The sequence below is a fragment of the Temnothorax curvispinosus genome, unplaced genomic scaffold (genome assembly GCF_003070985.1).
Source record: "Temnothorax curvispinosus isolate PA1 unplaced genomic scaffold, ASM307098v1 QBEX01007781.1, whole genome shotgun sequence".
NCBI classification, from domain to species: domain Eukaryota; kingdom Metazoa; phylum Arthropoda; class Insecta; order Hymenoptera; family Formicidae; genus Temnothorax; species Temnothorax curvispinosus.
The window spans coordinates 405510-426059 of NW_020217561.1; the positions used below are offsets into that span (position 1 = coordinate 405510).

Genomic DNA, 20550 nt, shown 5'->3' on the forward strand with positions numbered 1-20550 from the left:
TTCCTGGCCCCCGACGCGCCCGCCGCGCCGGCCCAGGAATTTTCGGATCGTCGAGAGCACGATTTTTGCAGCGCGCAACGAAATTGAAAGAGTGTGCACTTTCCGGGTGCTCTCTCGACAAATTACACGGCTAAACTTTTTGCGTACCTTTGTCTAGACACATTCCTCTGTAAGGATAGAGATTTGCAGTTCAGTTGCAGATTAATATGAGCATAAAGTGTTAAACAAACGAATTGGCAGCAAGTATACGTCACGTGGATTTGGAAATTTAATAATCGTATACGGTACGCTCAACTGAAATGAAATAATGGAAATCCACCCTACGCAAGTTGATAAATTTGAAACTAGTACATACATGTTCGTGCACCAATTCATTTAAACGCTTTGACTTATATTCTTTCATGGCTGTGGAAATTGGCCGTGGAATATTTACGAGATAGTTTCACCTGTATGCTCTTCTTCTCTCCTCGGGCGACATCCATCTAGAGCTTCCTTCATCGAGCCTCTCGTATTCCTCGCGTAGGTGCGTGTGTCCGTGCGTGCGTGAGCCATATAGTTACCAACTCGGGCTCGCGATCTCTCACCGAGGAGAAAAAAGAGTTCCTTTACCCTCGCACACTTACGAAGGCTGTCGTCGTCGATTGTAATAAAAGGGGGAAAAGTGGCTACAGGGTAGCGGAGGAAGCGAAACGGAAAGGTTGAAAAGGGGGCCGAGGGGAGTGGGCCGAGGTTGCCGGGCAAGGAACGCAATCGAGCGGGATTAAACCTTCTCGATTGCTTCCAACTTCGCGCGAGTTTTCTCCCCCTTTTCCCCTTCCGACCCCGCCTCGCGTCCCCACCTCGCGTTTCGTTGCGGTGAAAAGACGGCCGACGATGGTGTGCGGGGTCGAGCCGATTCCATCTATCCTCGATGCTCCTCGGGGTTAATTGGACATTTTTTATTGTCAATTTGTGATTGAGATCGCCGGGGTCTTTGTCGCCTCGAGGTGGGAATAACGGTGAAGAAGAGGGGCAAGAGAGTAGAAGCGATCCTGAAATGGCGCTTTGTCGGCGAGCTCGCATTAGGCCACCCTTTGTACCTTATCGAGGGCCACGGGTATAGTCGCTCGTCTTAGGAAAGCCGTTTTACGGCAATTGTTCGGGAAGACCACAAAACGAAATTTTCTACGATATCGTCTCGCATTGTTGATGTGAGTCGCTTAACTCACTGATTAGCACACGTACCTTTAATGTGTACAATATCTTAACAATGATTCAATGTCAGTAATTCAAACTATCGTTTTCTTGTTACTTTGAAAACAAGTAGTTGATAATGATAATTATGGAATAATAAATATGAGGTATCATCAATCTCAGTTTGAAAATCAGTATTAATTAAAGTAGATATTGAAAATTATATCAACGTTCGCTCAAATTTTTCAATAATTGAAAGCTCAAGGTATAATGTGAACAAGAAATTGCAAACGAAATGAGAATGAGATAAGAGCGAGGGATGGAGAGAGAGGTGCACGACTGCGCGCGTTTTACTATTTTCGGCCGGCGCGGCGCGGCGTATCGCAAACAGACGGCGAGCGCAAGACGAAAGATGAGCGATGAAAGGCGGCGGGACAGGATCCCTAGCTAAATCACGCGGACTCTCAGTGCGCGCTCGCACCGCGGAAAAAGCTCTGAAATATTAAGCGCACAATTACCAGGCCTATTCAGGGAGATGCATCACGCGGCGCGACACGTGCGTCGCGACGCGACGCACATATACGGGAAGAAAGACGGAGGGACGAAGGACCCTGACAAAGGCAGAGAAAGAGACGCGAGAACGCGTATGAAGACACAGGCTGCATTCCTTCTCTTTTATCGCGTGTCGATTCAGCGCGGTGATAAAAAGCGCGCCGGGCGAAGAGCTTTCGAGCTTTTGAGCCAGGCCAGACGTGAAACTGGCGTAGCGTGGAAAAAAACGACGTGCAGCGCAGAGTTATCCTCCCTCTCGCCCTCTCTCTTATTGTTAGTTATCTGTGTCGAGGCGCGTCATTGTTTCCGCTTCTCGATTCACCGGAGTCCGTTGCGAATTGTCATTAAAATCGGCGCTATTAAGTATATTAGAAGAAAGACACGGTGCGTCGCTATCGGATAGCGTTAAAGAACTTCTGAAAATTACATTTTGCCCGCTCTTCGATTATCTGGAGATTTTAATTGTAATGGGCTATATATACGAGAAGTATGATATTCTCTCTATACTAACTTCGTTTCGATATCGATCCAACTTTGCTTCGCACTTCCGTGCAGAATTATTCGACACACTATGTGAATGTAACATGATAATTATAAAGCTTTTATTGTTAAGTTTCCATTATTTGCCCAAGTACATCTTTTCTTCGAGTGAAATAATTAAAACAAAAACTATAAAACTAATCGAATTAACAGGGAATTATATATGCAACTTATAGTATTGTGTTTTATAGACTGTATAAGAGCTATAGAGAAAAATTAAGGATTTGACACACAACATATAAAATAAAAAAACTTTGATTTAAAGAAAAAACAAGAATGAATAGGAGTCAACGAAATATATGAAGATCTATTTGGTAGATCTATTTGGTAAACTCGTCGGTACCTAACTTTTATTGCGGAAATCAAATGCTAGTTTCAAAGCAGCGTTATCACTAACGTATTTCCGGAACACCCGTTACGTACGCGTATGCATACGCGTATAAGACAGAGGAGACGAGAGGTCGACGGCGCATTACGTATAGCTATACATTATCTAGCAGCCATTTCGGTGGCATTATGGCGTGGCCGTCCGGAGTTTACGGGCTGCTCCATCACGCGGAGCTTAGCTTATCTCAATGTGACACAACATATCTGAGGCTTCCGTCTCCTGTCGGCAGGAAAACTACTGTCGGCTGCGACAGGTGGTGGATTCGGAGCAATTCGCGGTCAAAGTATACGCGGGCGTAGCCGCGCGCGGTTGCTCGTTTTAGGAAGTTCCCTCGAAGATTAACTCGGCGATTTATCGCGAAGCGAGGGTAGATTCGGACAATGTAACTTCGGAAGCCGATCATTACCGCAACCGTCGCAGTCATTTCGCTCGTTTGTAACTCGGACACGGTGACTTAACTAATTATTCTCTTTGATTTTGGTAGAATATTTCCCAATATTAACAGCTAAACGAAGTTTTATGTAGATGTAATGTTATCTTCGCGATTAAGAAGTAAATATTAAACTGACGCTGCTACTACGTTGCACATTATTCTTGAGTTAACAAAATACGTCAGTATTTTTTAAAGCAATATCCCAAAGATAAGTTAAGAAAAAGCTTGCGTTAACCAATATTTCCTATGATTAATATTAATATTCAATCGTAGTATTGCTTCCTTGTGGCAGTAGTAAATTGATATTATTACTAACAAAGTATACGTTGTGGCATCAGGCTAAAATTGGCTAAAATTGCTTTGTGTGTCGTAGCTGTATATACAAAAGTACATTTTACTAATACTGGCGAAAGTGATATTCTTAGTATCCCAAGCGTGACCCCAGAACGACGTATCTTTTTTCACGGCAACACATAAGCTCCCCCGGGAAGCTCCGCAATCATAAACGCACTCGGATAGCACGAATAGCGTGAACAATCCCTGCTCGAGACTCGGACGGACCTTCGGGGACGAGGAACGACATTGCACGGAGAGTAGAGACGCCACTTACGTCGCGCAAACATTCCACCTCCGGTTCACGTCATCCCCCTTTCTCCCGTGTTTTTCTCGTTCGTATAGCCGGAAGACCAGCGAACGAAGAGGAAAGTAGGCGCGTCAAAGCGACGGAAGAAGAAAAGGCTTCGCCGGAAGGTTACGTGAGGACAAGGGGTAGCTCCTCGGGGTCGGTCTGTGTCCACAAGATGCTGCGAAGGATGGAGGGGGCAAGGAAAATCGTCGCAGGGTACACAGCCGCCATAACCGACGAGTCGTCACGCTGAATGACCTGGGCGCGTATAAAATGCATGGGATTTCACTCTAATACCGACCAGGGAGTTTGCCCGGGAGCATATTTAGCCCCGCGCAGATGTATGTAACAGGTCCCTTTTGAGCCAAGGGACGCAAGACGAGATGGGACCGGGACCGGCCAAAGGATGTGCACACATCTGTAATCCTTGCTCCGGTTGGAATTACGAATAGGTCTCATGGGAGAATCCTCAATGACGTCGGACGATCCTTTAACGCCCAACCCTATTGACGGCTCTTACGTCACTTAAATACGACGCATCATTGTGCGAATCTCTGTATTCTAAGGTCACAGATACTATCTTTTCAAACATCCGAATATCTTGACTAATTATTAGGTCGTTCCAAACGCGAGATTTGAGATAACCTAATATTGAACTTGGATTTTTCTTTCACGTATTCATTCTAATAAAGTTCTTTGCCCTTAACATTTCTTCACTCGATTTTCCACTCTTTCATTATTCCAAACTGATTAAATTTTTTTTAATGATGACCTTCTGCATAACAGTTGGTATAATTGGGGCACAGTATAATTGAAGAAATATAACAAAAAATCTTCTCTGCAGTTAACATTAAATTGCAATGATATTGCTCTAGTGAAATTACCTTCAGTGAGAAAATTAAAACAAGTATTGCAATCAACGAGAGAATATAACATAAACTTTAATTTAAATATTCATGAAATTTGCTGATTACTATATTATATATGCTAGATGTTTATGATATTTGTTTCTCTTGTTATACACTGCAAAGTTAATCTTTACTGGTTGGATTTATATATCTACAAAAGAGCATATAACATTAGAATAATTAGTTCAGCAAATACTCTAGAGTGAAAATTAAGATTTATACCAAAACATCTTCGCCTCCAAGATAATGTTTAAGATCTAAACTACAATTAATTTATATCTCCATTAACATCTTTATCTATTTTTTGAACTATATACCTTCATCTTCAGTTATTCTTTTCAGTTATTTATTGTGTTAAATCGTAAAACGTAGTTGAGCAGTTTTCAATAGTTTGAGAGAAAGGATATCGTTTTGCGACGTTACGAAAAAGTTACTTCCGCAACGTATAAGTTCCAGAATCCGGATTGTACGCGCGTGCTCGCTGGAGAAGAAGAACGAAGACGGCACGGGGACAAGCCGGAGGGTTTCGCGAGGCAAAGTCAAACAAATCATATAAGATAACATTAAAGTACAACGACGGAGGAGGCGGTCGCGTGATCGGGGGTTGCCGAGTATCGACAATATACTTGGCGCCCCGCTCGAATCGAGTAAGAATATCTGGATATCTCTCACTCAACGGAGGAAACAAAACGAATTCGTGAAAGAAGAAGTACGCAGTATAGCTGTGAGAGCACGTAGCTAGGTAGGTAGAGATGTCGCTGTGGTGGACGAAGGGGAACAAAAGAGAGAAAGAGAAAGAGAAAGAGGCGAGCGAAGGGAAAACTGAACACCCTGGGGAGCCGACAGCTCGTTACGCGAGACATGGTGCAACTATCCCGGCTTTCTCACCCTCCTTTCCTAGATTTTCTTCCTTTCCGCGCATCTACCTTCCCTTCTCTCTCCCTCTCTCTCTCTCTCTCTCTCTCTCTCCTTCTTTTCCCTTATCTATCTCCGACTTGCTAGCATCTCTTTTCTCCCTTTTCGCTTTCTCTGTCTTTTCCCTCTTCTTTGCATCTCTATTTCTTCTTTCTTCCGCGGTGCCTCTCGAGCTTGCAGCGGTTGAAGTAATATCCCCCGCATATATATATATACATACATATATATATATATATATATATATATATATATATATACATACATACAACACAACGCCTGTGTGTCTTGCGTATACGTATTACTACTCAGTAACAAGTGGGTATTATACCGTAGGGGTTGGCGATGCCATTACTGTCCCGAACAGTCGCCCGTTCCGACTAAAGGGACGACGCCGTGCCATCGATGACCAGTGGAGTTTATGCGTTGCGCCAGTTGTCCCCGTTCCTTATCCTCGGAGTTTGCTATAGTTTTCCAGATCGTGGTTACGACGAGTTATCGCGTTGTACTTATCAGCGAACGTGAATCTTCCCCGCTTATCTGAATTATGTAATAGTTCAACTCTCCACACTTGAACGGAACACACTCATGACGCTTAATTGCTTTCGTGAGATTAATGATACGGATTATGCAGGTTGCACCAAATAAAACATATATATTTTTATATACACATGTCACTACAAAACATGCGTTTTGAGATTTTAACTTTACTTCCTATATCAGAATTTGTTATCATGTTTTGCCTCCCATAAAAAGAGTATTTTTATAAGACTTAGCAATCAAAATATTAATTAATCTACAACAAATTTTTTCATAAAATTGTTTCTTATATCGAATTTCTAAATGCTAACGAATTATTTTGAAATGCTTTACATATATATTTAGCGATATATATGTTATATTATAAACTTATATTATAGTAAATTAACGATATTCTATCTCAAATATAAATATCAAATATTTATTTTTGAAAGTAGACAGTTTCCTGTACAAACCGCATCGTACATCTTTGATTAAAAATGGATCTCTAGTTGCTGCGAACAAGTCTTTGCTTCCCATTCGTTTCCTTGGCTACGAAACTTCCAGACAATTATCTGAAGTACGCCTCGCATTTTCCCAAAAAGTGGTGAAATCCTTGCCGCAGTCTTTTTTCGTGCGTTCACCGTAAAGAAGCGTGGCAAAGGAATGGAGCAAAGGAGCGGCGTAAGGAGGGTGGGAGGGGGGCAGAGGGGCTCTCGGTAATGACTGTCGCTACTTTTCCGCCGTGTCGGAAGCGCATTGCGCCATTTCCGTCAGACCGGAAGTGCGGTAACAAAGAGCTTCCGGCATGCGGTCTCAAGGAGGTTGTTACGACGAGCGCGGGAGCACTCGGTGACATTTCAATGAACTTTGCGGCGGGTACCGCTTCTCCTCCTAAAGTTCAGCGGGTCTAACGTGCGTTTTGGGTGTTGATGAACCGGCGATATTAAGTGTCCTATTGTGCGCCCCCGCAATGTGATATTAACTTGACTCCCAGTTGAGGTGGAATCGCCTCATGTGTAGCCAAGCGAAATCGCGGATTATTAACCTCATTCTTATAACGAGAAGAGCATTCGTTAGTTGAACTTGCCGCAGAGTTGAGTGCTTAGAATCGAGCAGGCTTGTTTCCGAGCTATCTATTGTATTTGTTACCACTCGACGCGAAATATGTGTCACACGAATTGTGAAAATTCATGTTCAGATTCTTATTTAAGATAACAATAAACACAAATTTTATTTTGTTAAATTTTCTGAAATTTCTAAAATTACACGCTTGCAGTTAGATATACGTAAATGACATTATTTTGAGTATCTGAACGTGTAAAATGAAACATATCTCTTCTGTGTATTTACGGCAAGTTGCCGTATCACGAAATCGCGCCAAACATGTGCGAGCGGAAAATAATTTCCTGGCATAGTTTCCAATCTCGAGGCGTGCATTGGCACAACTTATTCAAACCTTTGCAACGTGAAGATGTAAAATAAAAGTGAGGCCTGGAAAGGAGCTGGCGTTATTTTATGAAAATTACATCTCTCGTTTCATATCCGCCTTCCAAAACGGTGGAGCCGTATATGTTTCACTCGTTACAGGCATTACATGCAACATACGATGCCAGTTGTGTTATTTCGAGTACCGTGCATTCGCACATTGGCTTGCATGACCTGTAGAATAAATGTCGTGTACTGTATTTCGAAAAGTTTGGGAACTTGAAAATACCAGTTCCAGAAACTTCGATTATAAAGTCGTCAATTGGATCACGTTACAATAGATCGGACCATCCGATTGGTACTAAAATGGTATCTTATTATTCGTGATCCAAGTTTTAAATCCAAGTTTCCTTTAACTCCAATAAACCTGACTTATTACTTTATTCTATTTACGAACATAAATTTTACTATAATGTTTATTGGGTCATTCTCTCTCAATATGGTATAAAGGATTATATAAAACTTTAAATCGTAAGACGACATTAATCAAAAAGATATTGCACCAATCGAACTAATTTTACACTAAAGTGAAAGAAATAAATTTAGAACCATCAAAGAACACACAGAAAATAATCATAGATGCAGAATAAAAAATATGTAGGTTACACTGTCTCCGATATTAAATCGTCTTGAGGCCTTGTCTATGTCGAGAAGTTATCTCCGCCTTATATTATTCCCAAGAATATTTTATTTCTCACAGCCAAAGTTCCGAAGTTGGGATTCAAAATTTTGGCACTGAAACATTCTGCGTTTGTGATAGATGAGATTTAGTTGGAACTTCCGAGCAAGGTTGTCATACGCAACATAAAAGTGACATTTGTCCTGATTTCAAGACTGCACCAAAACGTTCTATTTCTCACGATTCAAATTTTGTTTTCTCCGATATTTGACAAATGTTTCTCAGCCCGAGATTGCCAGACACTTTCCCGGATTGTCGAGACGCGTGATTACCGACGGCATTCGCGCCGTCGTAATTTCGGCCACACGCGCGTCGTAAATTATGTCCCTTCGGATTCTGCCATCCAAATAAAATGCTGGAAGTGGTCAGTGAAGAGGGGTCGAACGAAGGGGCTCGGAGGCAAGTGTGGCTCGGGCATGCGTTATAAAAACATATAAAAATGCAATGGTAGGCAAAAGTGGGAAAATAGCACCGAGGGAAAGATACAGAGTACAGGGAATAGTCGCAATAGAGTGCGAAAGAGAGAGAAGGAGAGAGAAAGAGAACGTGTCACGAGAGAAGAGAAAGGGTACAATTAAAATTAGCGCAATTCAGTCACTCGCCCGCGCCGGTAATTCGCATGCCTGGCATTTATATTATTAAGTCGCGCAAATTTCTTTCGTCACTTTACTCCTATCACATTTGTATGCGTGCACTCATACAACCTTTCTGTCCCCTATGCTTGCCCCCATCAGCTATTCCACGTTTTCCACGTTATGCTTCCCTCGCGTTTTTTCGGCGCGACCGAACGTCGCTTCATTGCCGCGATTATCGTCGCCGGCAAGGAAGTAATCCCAGGTTTCGAAGCGAATTACGTTTAATTGCTCTTATTGCTAGGGCCAGTCGGCTTTATTATTCCCTCTTCAATCACGCCCTCCGAACGCGCCGTCATTTGACTTTTTAAGCTGTCCCTCCCGCCCTACGTCGACCCTGCCGACGCCAACGCGTTTCCACATCCGTGCTTTTTCTACGCGCGGCAAAAACACCGCGTTCCAAATGAACGTTGTGCGAGCCCAGCTACGAGTAATTCTCGTTAACCCGCTATTTCACTCTGCCATGCCGTCGGCCAAAAGGATTGGTATTATAAACGTCAGCGTCAACTCGCTCGCAAATGGATGAACCATTTCAATTCTTCATGTTAGAATCATTTCCGATTAAGTTTACATCCCCGTAATGGCGATTTTCAGCTCTTCGTTACAAGATTAAGCTTACAATTATAGTATCAGAAATGATATATCACTATGATGTATAATATATCTCTTTTAATAGTTTTGACGTTATTTTACACTATTTTGTTGATGTCTTTTTAAAAGTTTTTATTTTTGTAGTAACTGATATTTAATATATTCATTGTCTTATACAGGCAACCGATTATTATTAAGTAATACATAATATATGTATAACATACAGTGCATAAAAAAAGTGCAATTCAAATTGCAATAACGACGTATAATTCAACATAATAGTGTTGCTAACAGGAAATAAGTTTCCTTACCTTTGGATGTGTTCTCCTAGGAAATGCTACCTTTGGGTCGATCTGAAACAGAGAAACGCCGAAAATGAAATAAATTATTTAAAACTTAATTAATACACAAAGATGTCATAAAACAACATATAAAAATCTGTATATAGCAACTTGTTTAAGTTTCTCGATGATAAATCTCAAACTGCCTCGAAAGCCCTGAGTTCCGCCGAGGATATAACCACGAAAAGAACATTACGCGCCACATGCGAATTCAAACTCGGAGACAAATCTTGTTCGCCTGCGAGTTTTGCGGGCGGGAGGAAGGAAGGACGGGGCAAAGAGAAGAAACAAATATGAAAATACGGCAAACAAAAGAAACAATATGAAAATAGGTATTACACGCAAGCGCAGTGGGAAAACGCGGAAAAGCAAAGGAACAAGAATAAACGAACGAACAAAAGGGGAAGCTCTCGGCGGACTGTTTTCCCAGTTGAAATCCCCATTACAATTAATTACATAGTAATAAAGAGTAGGTGCTCGAGAACTCCGAATCGACTAACCGAAATCTCGGCTCGCCGCCGCTGCCACCTTTTTTCACTTCGCGGACGATCCCGAGGGGGATGAACAAACCGACTAAGTCGAACATAAGGGCACGTTCCGCGCTTTGCTAAAAAGGTCGTAACCGCCCTGACCGCGCACGAAACCACAGAACTTCTGGCGCGAGACAGTCGCGTAAATTTCTGACGCGGCGAATCGGTCCACTCAAAAGCCCCTTTTTATTTCGCAAATCTTTGAGGATGGTATTATTGATATTTTTTCTATACCTAAAAGTTTATGAAATGAGTATGGGTTTGACAATCAATAAAAATATAGTACGTTAAATTTGTATTATTTGTAATATGTTATATTATATTATTAGCATTATTGCGTTTCGTTGTATATGCATGTTGGACTTGCATTACTTATAGTACTGCGAGATAAACAATATCATGAATATTAAGTTCATGGAAATCCGCAGGAGTATTTATTGTAATACTCGAATTTGCTGGAAATACCATCCTGCTGCTTAAACGCGGTGAAGGGATCAGCTGATTCCGCCAGTTATTCTAATACTAAATGAAATAACATCTCTCTCTATCTCTTTCCGTATCTCTTTCTCTCTCCTCCCTCCTCTCTCTTCTTCCCTTCGTTATCTCTTTCTCTCCGCATTCTCAGCGCGTATTCAGTACTAAACGCGACTACTAGTTAGTTTTGAGTTTCACCATGCTATTTGCCACCGTTTTACTAAGAAACTATTTCAAATCGTAACATATAGAAGAAAAAAATTAACAAATATATAGCACATTTGATGAAACTATTGAAATAAATTAATACCAAAGTATGAAAGATTTCGATTTATATTATTGACGCAAACAACTTTTTATTGTTGTTGAAATTTTATTGCGTATATAACGGAAACGCTAAATCAGCAATTTAACAACCACGCGGCGAATTTAACATTTCTCAGAAATTCTGAAAATTATTCTACCACATCGCTGTTCACGAAAACTTACCTACGTAAGCTAAAAACATCTTGATTCTCCCATTTTACATCTCGCGCTTTCGCAACAATCGCAATCTCGAATTACATTATTAAGTCGGCGCAGTCGTGGTTCCCAAAGCGTGCTTGTAATTAACTTTGAAAGCGTCATTGACGCATCATAAAAAAAAGTATATTCCCTACAAACCGAGGGAACGAAATTTTACAGTTCTTCAGCGCAAGGCTTTCTCGAAACAGAGAGCGACCGACCCCCCGGGCGGTGGAAGCCACAAACGTGGTAATGACAAGCAGGGAAACCCGCCCGCCGCCATCACCACCACCAAGCATCGTCACCGTCATCATCCACCCCGACACAACGCGGCGGTTCTCTCTATCTATCTCTCTTCCCGTACTCAGAAACCACTCCCGTTTGCATAATCCCCTACGGCAAAGTTCACACCGGTCGCTCGCACGCTCCCGGACAAGAGAGGTGTCTCGACGATGACGACGACGACGGCGATGGCGACGGCGACGGCGACGACGGGAGACGAGAGACGAGAGAGTCTTCCCGCCGTTCTTTCGCTTTGGTATAATACCTCTTCTTCTGATCTTGCCTTCCGATATAAGGGAAAAGCAGGCGGGGATGAAGGAAGTGCCTCTCAAACTTCGCTACTGCACCCGCAGGAGCTATTTGCAACAGATTTCGCTGTACATGTCGTCCGTCGAATACGAGATTTGACTATGGTTTGGATATATACATGTAGATATTGAGAAATCGGAACAACCAATAACATTCCTATCTCATGGACGCAAAAATAGACAGAACAGGAAAAATTTAGATGTTAATGGTCAAAGGCTAATCTCCTTGTAATACAAATTATTAAGATTTTTATAAATTTATTTTTCACAACCTCACTCTGTTTTTAATGTTTGATTTCTTTAGTCCGTTTGACGATTATTGGAAATCGATTTTATGCTTGTATTCGATAAATTTTTTATCCTCCAAAAATATTTGTATCCGGGCCCTTCTAAGAAGCGCTCGTTTCTTTATTTAAAAATTATTAAAAATAATAAAATAACAGTTTATTGTTGACAAAACAGCTATGTAGTATTCAAGTAGAAGGATAAAAAAGTTTCGATAATTCTTGGAGATTTTTTCGAGCAGTCCAAGAAGAAAAAATTGAGAAAGATACAAATGGCCTGGTTGTCATCCCGAAGGTAGTAAAAATACTAAGGTAGTGAAATATTGCTACTCGGAAGGTTAAGATTAAAATTTTTAATTAAAAATCTTCTCCCTGTGGCATTGCAAACTAATAACAAATACCAAGGAGATGCTATCTGCCTTTCAGTAATCACATTTCTCTATCTGATGTAATAAACGTTGTCAACGGGACGCAATTCGTGGTTGTTCAGTCGATCAACGTGAGATCCTTCGATGTCCCATTCATTCGATTCGTCTCACCGAACGATGGTTTCGCGTTGGAAGAACAGAGAGGTAACGAAGAGATAAAAAGCGAAACGAGGGAGACACAGAGGAAAACGTAGCGCGGAGACAAGCAAGAGAGAGAGAGAGAACGTTGCCGGCAACGGAGAGGTAGCATTACCGAGAAAAATCGAGAGGCTCGAAGCCATTTTCGCAAACATAACCCAGTTACCCGATATCTCGCGAAATGATCGGCCGCCAACCGTCGTCGTCGTCGTCGTCGTCGTTCTCGTCGTCGTCGTTGTCGAAGACGATAGAAATTCAATCTGGTTGGCACGCCTGGAAATTGGAAGAGCCACCTACCCCTGGATGCTTCTACCCTGAAGGGACGCGGTAGAAAGGAGAGCCTCGAGTCGGATCGGGAGCATTTGGAAAAGTAATTCACGACGCCATTCTTCGCGACCCCCGTTCACTCCTCCGCTGCTATCCCCGTCGCGAGACCGTAAGCGGTGGTCTCGCACCGAAACCTCAATCCATCCCTCTCCCCGTCCTTCCCCCATTTCTCCCAGGGCGAACTGCATCCGCGGATAACGCGAACGAGAAATTTCACAGGCGAACTCGCGCTAATTCCGTAGGAATTCGAATGCTGGTTTAAACTGTTATACGAGGTATGTGGTCGCGCGCGCCCGTATCAAAGACAGAAGAGACGCGGATATAACCGGGGAGGCCGTATAACGTTAAAGTTTCAATTATAACGCCGAGAACGAACGACTTGCGGCTCGAACGAGCATTTCCGCCAAATTCCAAAGCCGGTGAACATGCACATCGTTTAAAAGCGATGAAATTTATTTTTGAAATTTCTAACACGCGCTTTGGGTGTAATAATAAGGCATTTAAATTGAAGAGCGATTATGACATAATGTCCTTGGTAATAATTTCTTAATAGCTGTTAATTTCGAATAGCTGTTGCCTTTATTATCTCAATAAAACGTCAAAATAATGGCTTTTCCCTAATATAATAGATAAATCGCAAGGAACAAATCATTTCTTCTAATTATCCTATCAATGGCGTTAAACATCACTCTTTATAGCAACGAAATTCTCTGCCTATTTATCCGCCGCGCGGTTTCTATTTCTACGGCGCGTCTTTACCGTCGGCTCGTTAGCTGTTTAAACAGAGAGAGCGCGTTTATAATTTATTTCTATCCCAAATTTTCGTCTCCGTTCGGACAACATCGAACTCGCGCAGAGAGGCGGCCCAGTCTCGTCGTCGATAGAGAGACAACGGGGAATTCATCGGCGATGTCGTATTTGGCGATGTGTGAAATTTTGGAGACGAGAATTATTATTAAATTTCGGAGAGAGACCGCCGATTCGTTTCCGTTCTCAACGAGTCGATGCGGTAACGGTAACAGTGCGATAGCGTTTGCTCGTCTCAAATACCCGGTTAATTCGCTCGGCAAATTAAAGGCAAATACGCGACCGCGATTTTGCAACTGATCATTTCCGCCGTGCCGGACCTGCCGTCGCTTTTTCCCCGTTTCCTTCCCATTATCTCGTCGTCGACGTCATCGTTGCGAGAACAGAGACATTATCTAAGTGCATCCATGGGGAAAAAGTACTTGGCTCTCTCTGAATTTGTTAACTTTCAGCAATGTTCAGCATTAAAAGATAAATTTTCTTGCAAGTGTATTAATACTCGAATATACTTTTAGTAGCGAAAATAAATATCAATCTTTTCCTACATAAAATTCACGGTCATGCGTCATCTACTATTTTCATATTTTTCCTGACAAAAAAATTAATAAAAATTATATTTACGTAATTTTTAATAATAAACTTAATTTATGATCTCGCTGGATTTTAATGTATGGACAATTTTGTCAGCAATGTGTCCGCGTTACTCAGGTCTTTAAGCGAAATAGCAGCTTTTGTTCCTATTCGCGCACTTTTTTTCCTATAGTTTCACAATGACAGAACATCGTCGTTCTGCTCTTGTTCATCTCATCCCTCGTCTATCTTTATCCCGTTGATGTGTCGATGAAGTATTCTCCATGAATGCAGGATAATTATACAGGACATTTTATCATCAGACCTATATCTCGTCAAACTTTAATTATTTTCAACAAATCGTCAAATACTCTAAAAACGATAATTAATTTTTTTGAAATAATTAGAACGGCATATAATCTATTTAATTTTATTACTTTTAACATTAAATATCCTACATTGAACCCATCAAGCTCCAAGAATAAGTAAAAACTAAAACTTCTTTATTTGTGTTCATCATTGCAACGTAACTCCATTTCTCTTCAAGCATTATTAAAAAACTCTTAATGCGTAGGCATGGAAGCACAAGTATTATTACACTTTTCAACTTATTATTTTTGCGGTTATTATGGAGTTCCTACGCATGAAAACTTTACGCCGTACAATCTCACGCTGAATGAAAATAGAAAAAAAAGCGTCGAGAAAGAGAGAGGGACTATTATTCTCTTCACACAACCGTACGAATTGTAAAGCGTAGGCAAGTGCGACTGTGCCGCTATATACCGGCGGTCAGTTATTACGCGGGACTGAGCGATTGCTTTTAATATTCGCGCCAGCTGCGTACCAAGGTATTCTTCGCGACGACGTATCCGCCAAGATGTATAGGCCGATAAAAATGGACTACCGCTTCGATCCAACGCACATTACTTTTCGCGCGCGACGAATGCGTCGTTATCGCGATCGAATCGAGGCGAGGCCCGGAAAACCATCTACGCCAATGGAAATCCGCCTCGCTCGACGATGAAAAGAGGATCGCTTAATGCGATTTCATCATTCGGCCGTGCCTGAATCTGAAACTTTTAACGGAATATGCGCGTATCAAAAAAAGCGCTCGTACTAATGAAGACTATAACTAAAATACGTTTTCGTTTATAACCGGAAAAAGAAAATTTGCGTTATTGCTGACCTTTAGTGTTACTGCTAAACTATACATGCACCTTAAGCCATATTCAATTTAAATTTATTTTATCTCTCTAAAAGAATTAAAAAAAATTTACCGAGTTTGTCAAAGAGATACGATTCATTTTGAATTAATTGCATGAAATATGCATGTTCTGCATTTAAAAAAGGTATGACATTTCCGTCTTAAATATTCTACAAATATTTTATTTCAAGTTTTCAGACGGCAGGTCAAACGGGCTTGTTTCGTTTCTAGAGCACCGAGTTCACAGTTTTTCGGATTTTTAATAACAACGCTCTTGTCAGTAGTTTTCTCGACAGCGTCACCGACATTCGGCGCCAGCCAATATCGGGGTACGATGTACCTTTAACGGCTGCCATCTGGATGGCTCTTTACACCGACAGCAATAGAAAGATATATGAAAGCGAATAAGTAATGATTAAAAGTTACAAGGAAGGTTTACGACGTATTAAAGAGAGACTGGGTCTATAATTATTATACATGTTAAGTTATGTCGACGCAGAATTTAAATACATTGTTATACAGAATATACATATTAGAATTATTTGCCCGAGTTTGATATGCTATTTCATAAAAGAAAATAATTTAGTCGACGGAAAGTGTGATGTAATATTTAAGATATTTTAGATACTTTAGCAGCCTCTGATGGCTAGTGCAATATTAAAATAAAATTTCAGAATAAAAGCTAAATGTTACGAAATTAAGAATCTGAGAAACTGTCGTTTATGCCATATAGCATGTCTGCAATGCTAAAATATAAGTGAAATACAGTAGACACCCATATATATACGAGGGATGCGTTCCGTATTATATATATACGGAAAGAACAGTTTTGTTGAAATATCTAAAAATTTAACTTGATCAGAAAACAATATTGCACCATCAAAATAATTATACTAGGTCGCTAAAGTATGATGATAATACTGTAAAAAGTTTTGACATTTTAGCAATCAGTTTGAGTGTTCTACATAATTATTTTGATGCATGGTGCCACAAAATTATTTTCAGATCTGTATCTAGCTAAATTTTTAGATACTTCAGAAAAACCGTGCATGAATATTAAAAATGTAAAAGTAAAATATTTTTTATTTTACTGTAAAACAAACAAATATCAAATTTTTTCCATCGTGTTGTACAGATGGCGTCATTAATGCCTTCCACCTGAAGGCATAGTATACATGTAACGTGCACTATAGAAATCCCCAGAACACAGCTAGAAAAGCATTAATGACGCCGTCTGTACGAATGTATTATATTGGGGTCTACTGTATATGTGAAATTCAACATTTTTAACAATAAGAATCTCTAATGTTTCAAAACATATAATGTAATGAACACATCTCGAGGGTTCATCAAGATGTTAAATTACTTTATACAATTCACTGGCTAGGCCGCTGCGATCATCGGGAACTTTCGTCTTCGGCGAACAATACAATTCTCCCTGTCGATATTGCGGACATCAGAATCTCGCGAGCCCTAAGTTATCGAGAGGCCAAGACGAGTCGGCTATTCTGGAAACGATCTCCGGAGAAACTCCGCCTCCGGCGTAACAGCAACAGCAACAACGACAGCGACGACAACGAGGACGTTGCTGTCGCGACGAACAGTGACAAAACAATTAAGCAACTCATAACTGCCTAGCACAGCCGCTCTCCGGACACTGTTCTCCGCTCGCCGAGCTTGCGTCAAAATGTCACGGGCAACGAGGTCTACCAGACCGAACTGAAATTGCAACTCGCGAGGGCGTGTAGCGGGCATAATGTCCTTTCGCAAACTCGCGCCGCCGTCGCGGAAGAAGGCATCTCAGGAAACTCGGGAGTTTGCCAAATGGCATCGATGCACCGCACCAAAATTTCACACGAATATGACGAACATGATCTACGTAAGCGATAAAAGAACCCGATGAAAAGAAATCGGGATAGAGCTTGCGAGAGCGCGATCTTTGCTGCTTGCTGCAAGGCTTGTGAGTTTCTTCGTTTCTACATTGCACGATAATTATTTTGTACCATTTGAAGAATCAAAATAATACAAATCTCCAACATCCAATTTAAAGATAATAAAGATTATAATCACGTCGACCCTCTGAACATCCGGTAAAAACGGATATCCGAACGGTATCGTCTCGCGAATGAAATGGCGCCGACAAATACCGCACAAACGATAGCAAATGTTAGAAAGAAGAGAGGATACACGGGAGCAAGAGTGCGCTGTTTCCCGTTTCTATCAGGATACCTCGAGAGAGGCTTTTGTGCAGGACGAAGGAATTCGACGGAGCTGAATCGGGAGCGTGGTTGGCGGCAAAGAAACGGGAGAGAAACGACAAGCGAGTGAGTCTTAGAAGAATTACCGAAAGCGTTTCATGCTCTCTACGACGACAACGTCGCCCGGCCGTCGGCACGTCAATGCTCCCGGGGCGATAAAGTGCTTTTCTTTACGAAGCCACCATCCGTCGCATAAGCGCGGCCAATCAGGCGACAATGGCTCGTAAATTCGAGCCAATCAGGAGGGAAGCCGAGACGTGACCGCGACCACGGCGCGATATTGCTTATGAATTATTTAAACGGCCGGAACAACAACATCCTCGTCTCGCCCACCTCTGTTTTGATTTCGCGACAGAATATTTCACGTGACGATAAGAATCCAATAGGCGCGTCAGAATTTTTCGAACAAAGGATTATTGTTTGTAAAACTACGTGCAATTATAGCATAGTACCGTCTGTTATTAGACATATTGTTTTCGCGAATACTTATTATGCAATACATGCGTTTTGACACAATCTGCAATCAATTGTACTTTTTCTTACAGAAATATATTGTATGAGAAACTAAACTTTTAAATATGACACTCTTAAATATGATCTGATGTTAAATATTTTAATTACCAGAGTTTCTATTGTATTTTTATCAAAACAGAATTTAAAACTTAAATTAATGGAAATTAATGGAATAACTTTAATATCTTTTTGAACTGTGATTCGGCAAAAACTTCATATCTCCAAACTTGATCTTGACACTAAAACAAGCATCGCTATTTTTAACTTGATCTTTAGTATTGCTGTCTTATGGAGTACATATAACTTTTTGTATACCATGTGTAACAAAATGCATGTTTCGTAAGTAAGATCGCGCTGGCTGAATACATATAATACAAAATGCAAAAGATTGAGCGAGGAAAGCTCAAGCCCGGCCAAGTGTTCCTGACAATTCGGATGTTTGCAGGCAAGAAGGCGAACTATGCAATTAGCCGACAAGTTCTAACTTCGATGATGGAGGACACGCTTTCGCGTTTCCAGCACGTTCCCCGATTCCCTACTGCCTAACCGCTTACTTCGTGGGAAAGCCTGCAGCCTCCTCAGCTTTCGAGACCGTGGATTATAGCACATTGTCCGTGAGACACCGCCTGAGAACTCGCCATTGATTTTCTAACGATTACTTAAGACTTTCCCTCGCTCTTCGTTCTCCAACTTGTACAATGGATTATAATGTTTCTCTTTGGAAACTGTCTCCTCCTCCATGTTGTATGTATTTTCTGTGCGCCATTAAGTCCAACATTTGGACCGAAGTCACCGAGCATCATTGTATTAATTTCTAAAAGCGAGAGAACCGCGTACTTCTTCGACAATTAAATTCTATCCTGTAGCATTTATTTAGAAAGTATAACATGCATTGTGTGCTGATAATAATTCTCAACATTTCTTACCTCACAACTTTTCTACTCTTTACTTTTACTCGATAAAGATTTATTTTTATTTTTAAACTATTTTAGAATACACTTGTTAATTTCTCTTTTTTATATCTACGCCATATAAAGCGTTTGCTTTCGGATTTTCAATGAGCTTCAGAGTCTCGTTACATAAATCGACATAATGAGATATCATAGCGTGAAAATCCCTGGCAAAATCTTCCCCTCGTACCACGCTCCGTGCTGGAACTTTTATTCCACCCTCTCGCGGGAATCTCTCGTCTACGTCGCGAGTCTGTTCTTCCTCGGAGAGGAAGAGGCGGCCAACCGAGGTGAAAGCAAAATGTGCGATTCAGGAAGCTCTCCGCGCGCGTCGCTGATTACATTCGTAATTATTATGACGTGTTAATACGCGCGTAGCAGCCGCACGACGAGCTCAATAGATCCCACCCTGTATCTCGGTCCTATCTACCTTCCTCGAGTTAAGCTATTATTCCACCTCCCTCCCGCTGCAAAACATTCCCGCCACCCTGACGAGCTTTGTGCTACAAATGCTTCGCACGCGTGGTTTCGCCTTTCCCACACGCCGCGCGCCGATTCTCCCTTCGTACTTTCCATTTCGACGTCACGTCCCACCTTAAACGATAACGCTTGCCTCGGAGTATCTCCGTCCGCGCATCCAGCGCCTCGTTAACGTCGCTCTCATCGATCTCGGCTGACCCTGACCTCGCCTCGAACATGCCCGATAGCCGGAAATTGGTCCGTTAAGGAAACAGACATTACAGACAGCCAATAATTTCGGTAAGATAGCGTGGTGGAAGTACCGTTGAAACACTTATATTCCTTAATTTATCTATATTCATCAATTATAATATGTATTAATAATTAAAATTGACGTTAACGTCAATTAACATTTATTATTTTTTTACAATTATTAAAAGTATTGTGATCTCTTCCCACGCTTAAAGTTAGTTCATTTTAATAGTAGGATGATATTATACTCTAATTGGTACGCTTTAAAAATGTCTACTGTTTCTTGATATTATGAGTCAGCTTTCTCGAAATGTCGCACGATTAAGCAGATATTTCCAGTTTCTCTAAAAGCGAGGAGCTCGTTTCTACGACGTTTTAAATGATAGCATGCAAGTCTTTTCCCCTGTCATCTGCTTTTCGGAGTGCGGAGCAGAGTAAAAGTATACGAGATCCCTGATATTTTGAAAAGAAGAAGAGACCC

The 20550-nt window shown here is 41.3% G+C and overlaps 1 protein-coding gene across 7 annotated transcripts in view; it reads right to left on the minus strand.

Moving 5' to 3' along the window:
• The window catches only part of LOC112457462 (RNA-binding protein Musashi homolog Rbp6), a 585496-nt gene that overhangs the window by 216674 nt on the left and 348272 nt on the right, over positions 1-20550 (minus strand). For all 7 annotated transcript variants that reach the window (XM_025020537.1, XM_025020534.1, XM_025020536.1 and 4 more), the window contains one exon: positions 9752-9793. In XM_025020537.1, the coding sequence (XP_024876305.1) occupies positions 9752-9793 (42 nt within the window). The remainder of the gene's footprint in view (positions 1-9751; positions 9794-20550) is intronic.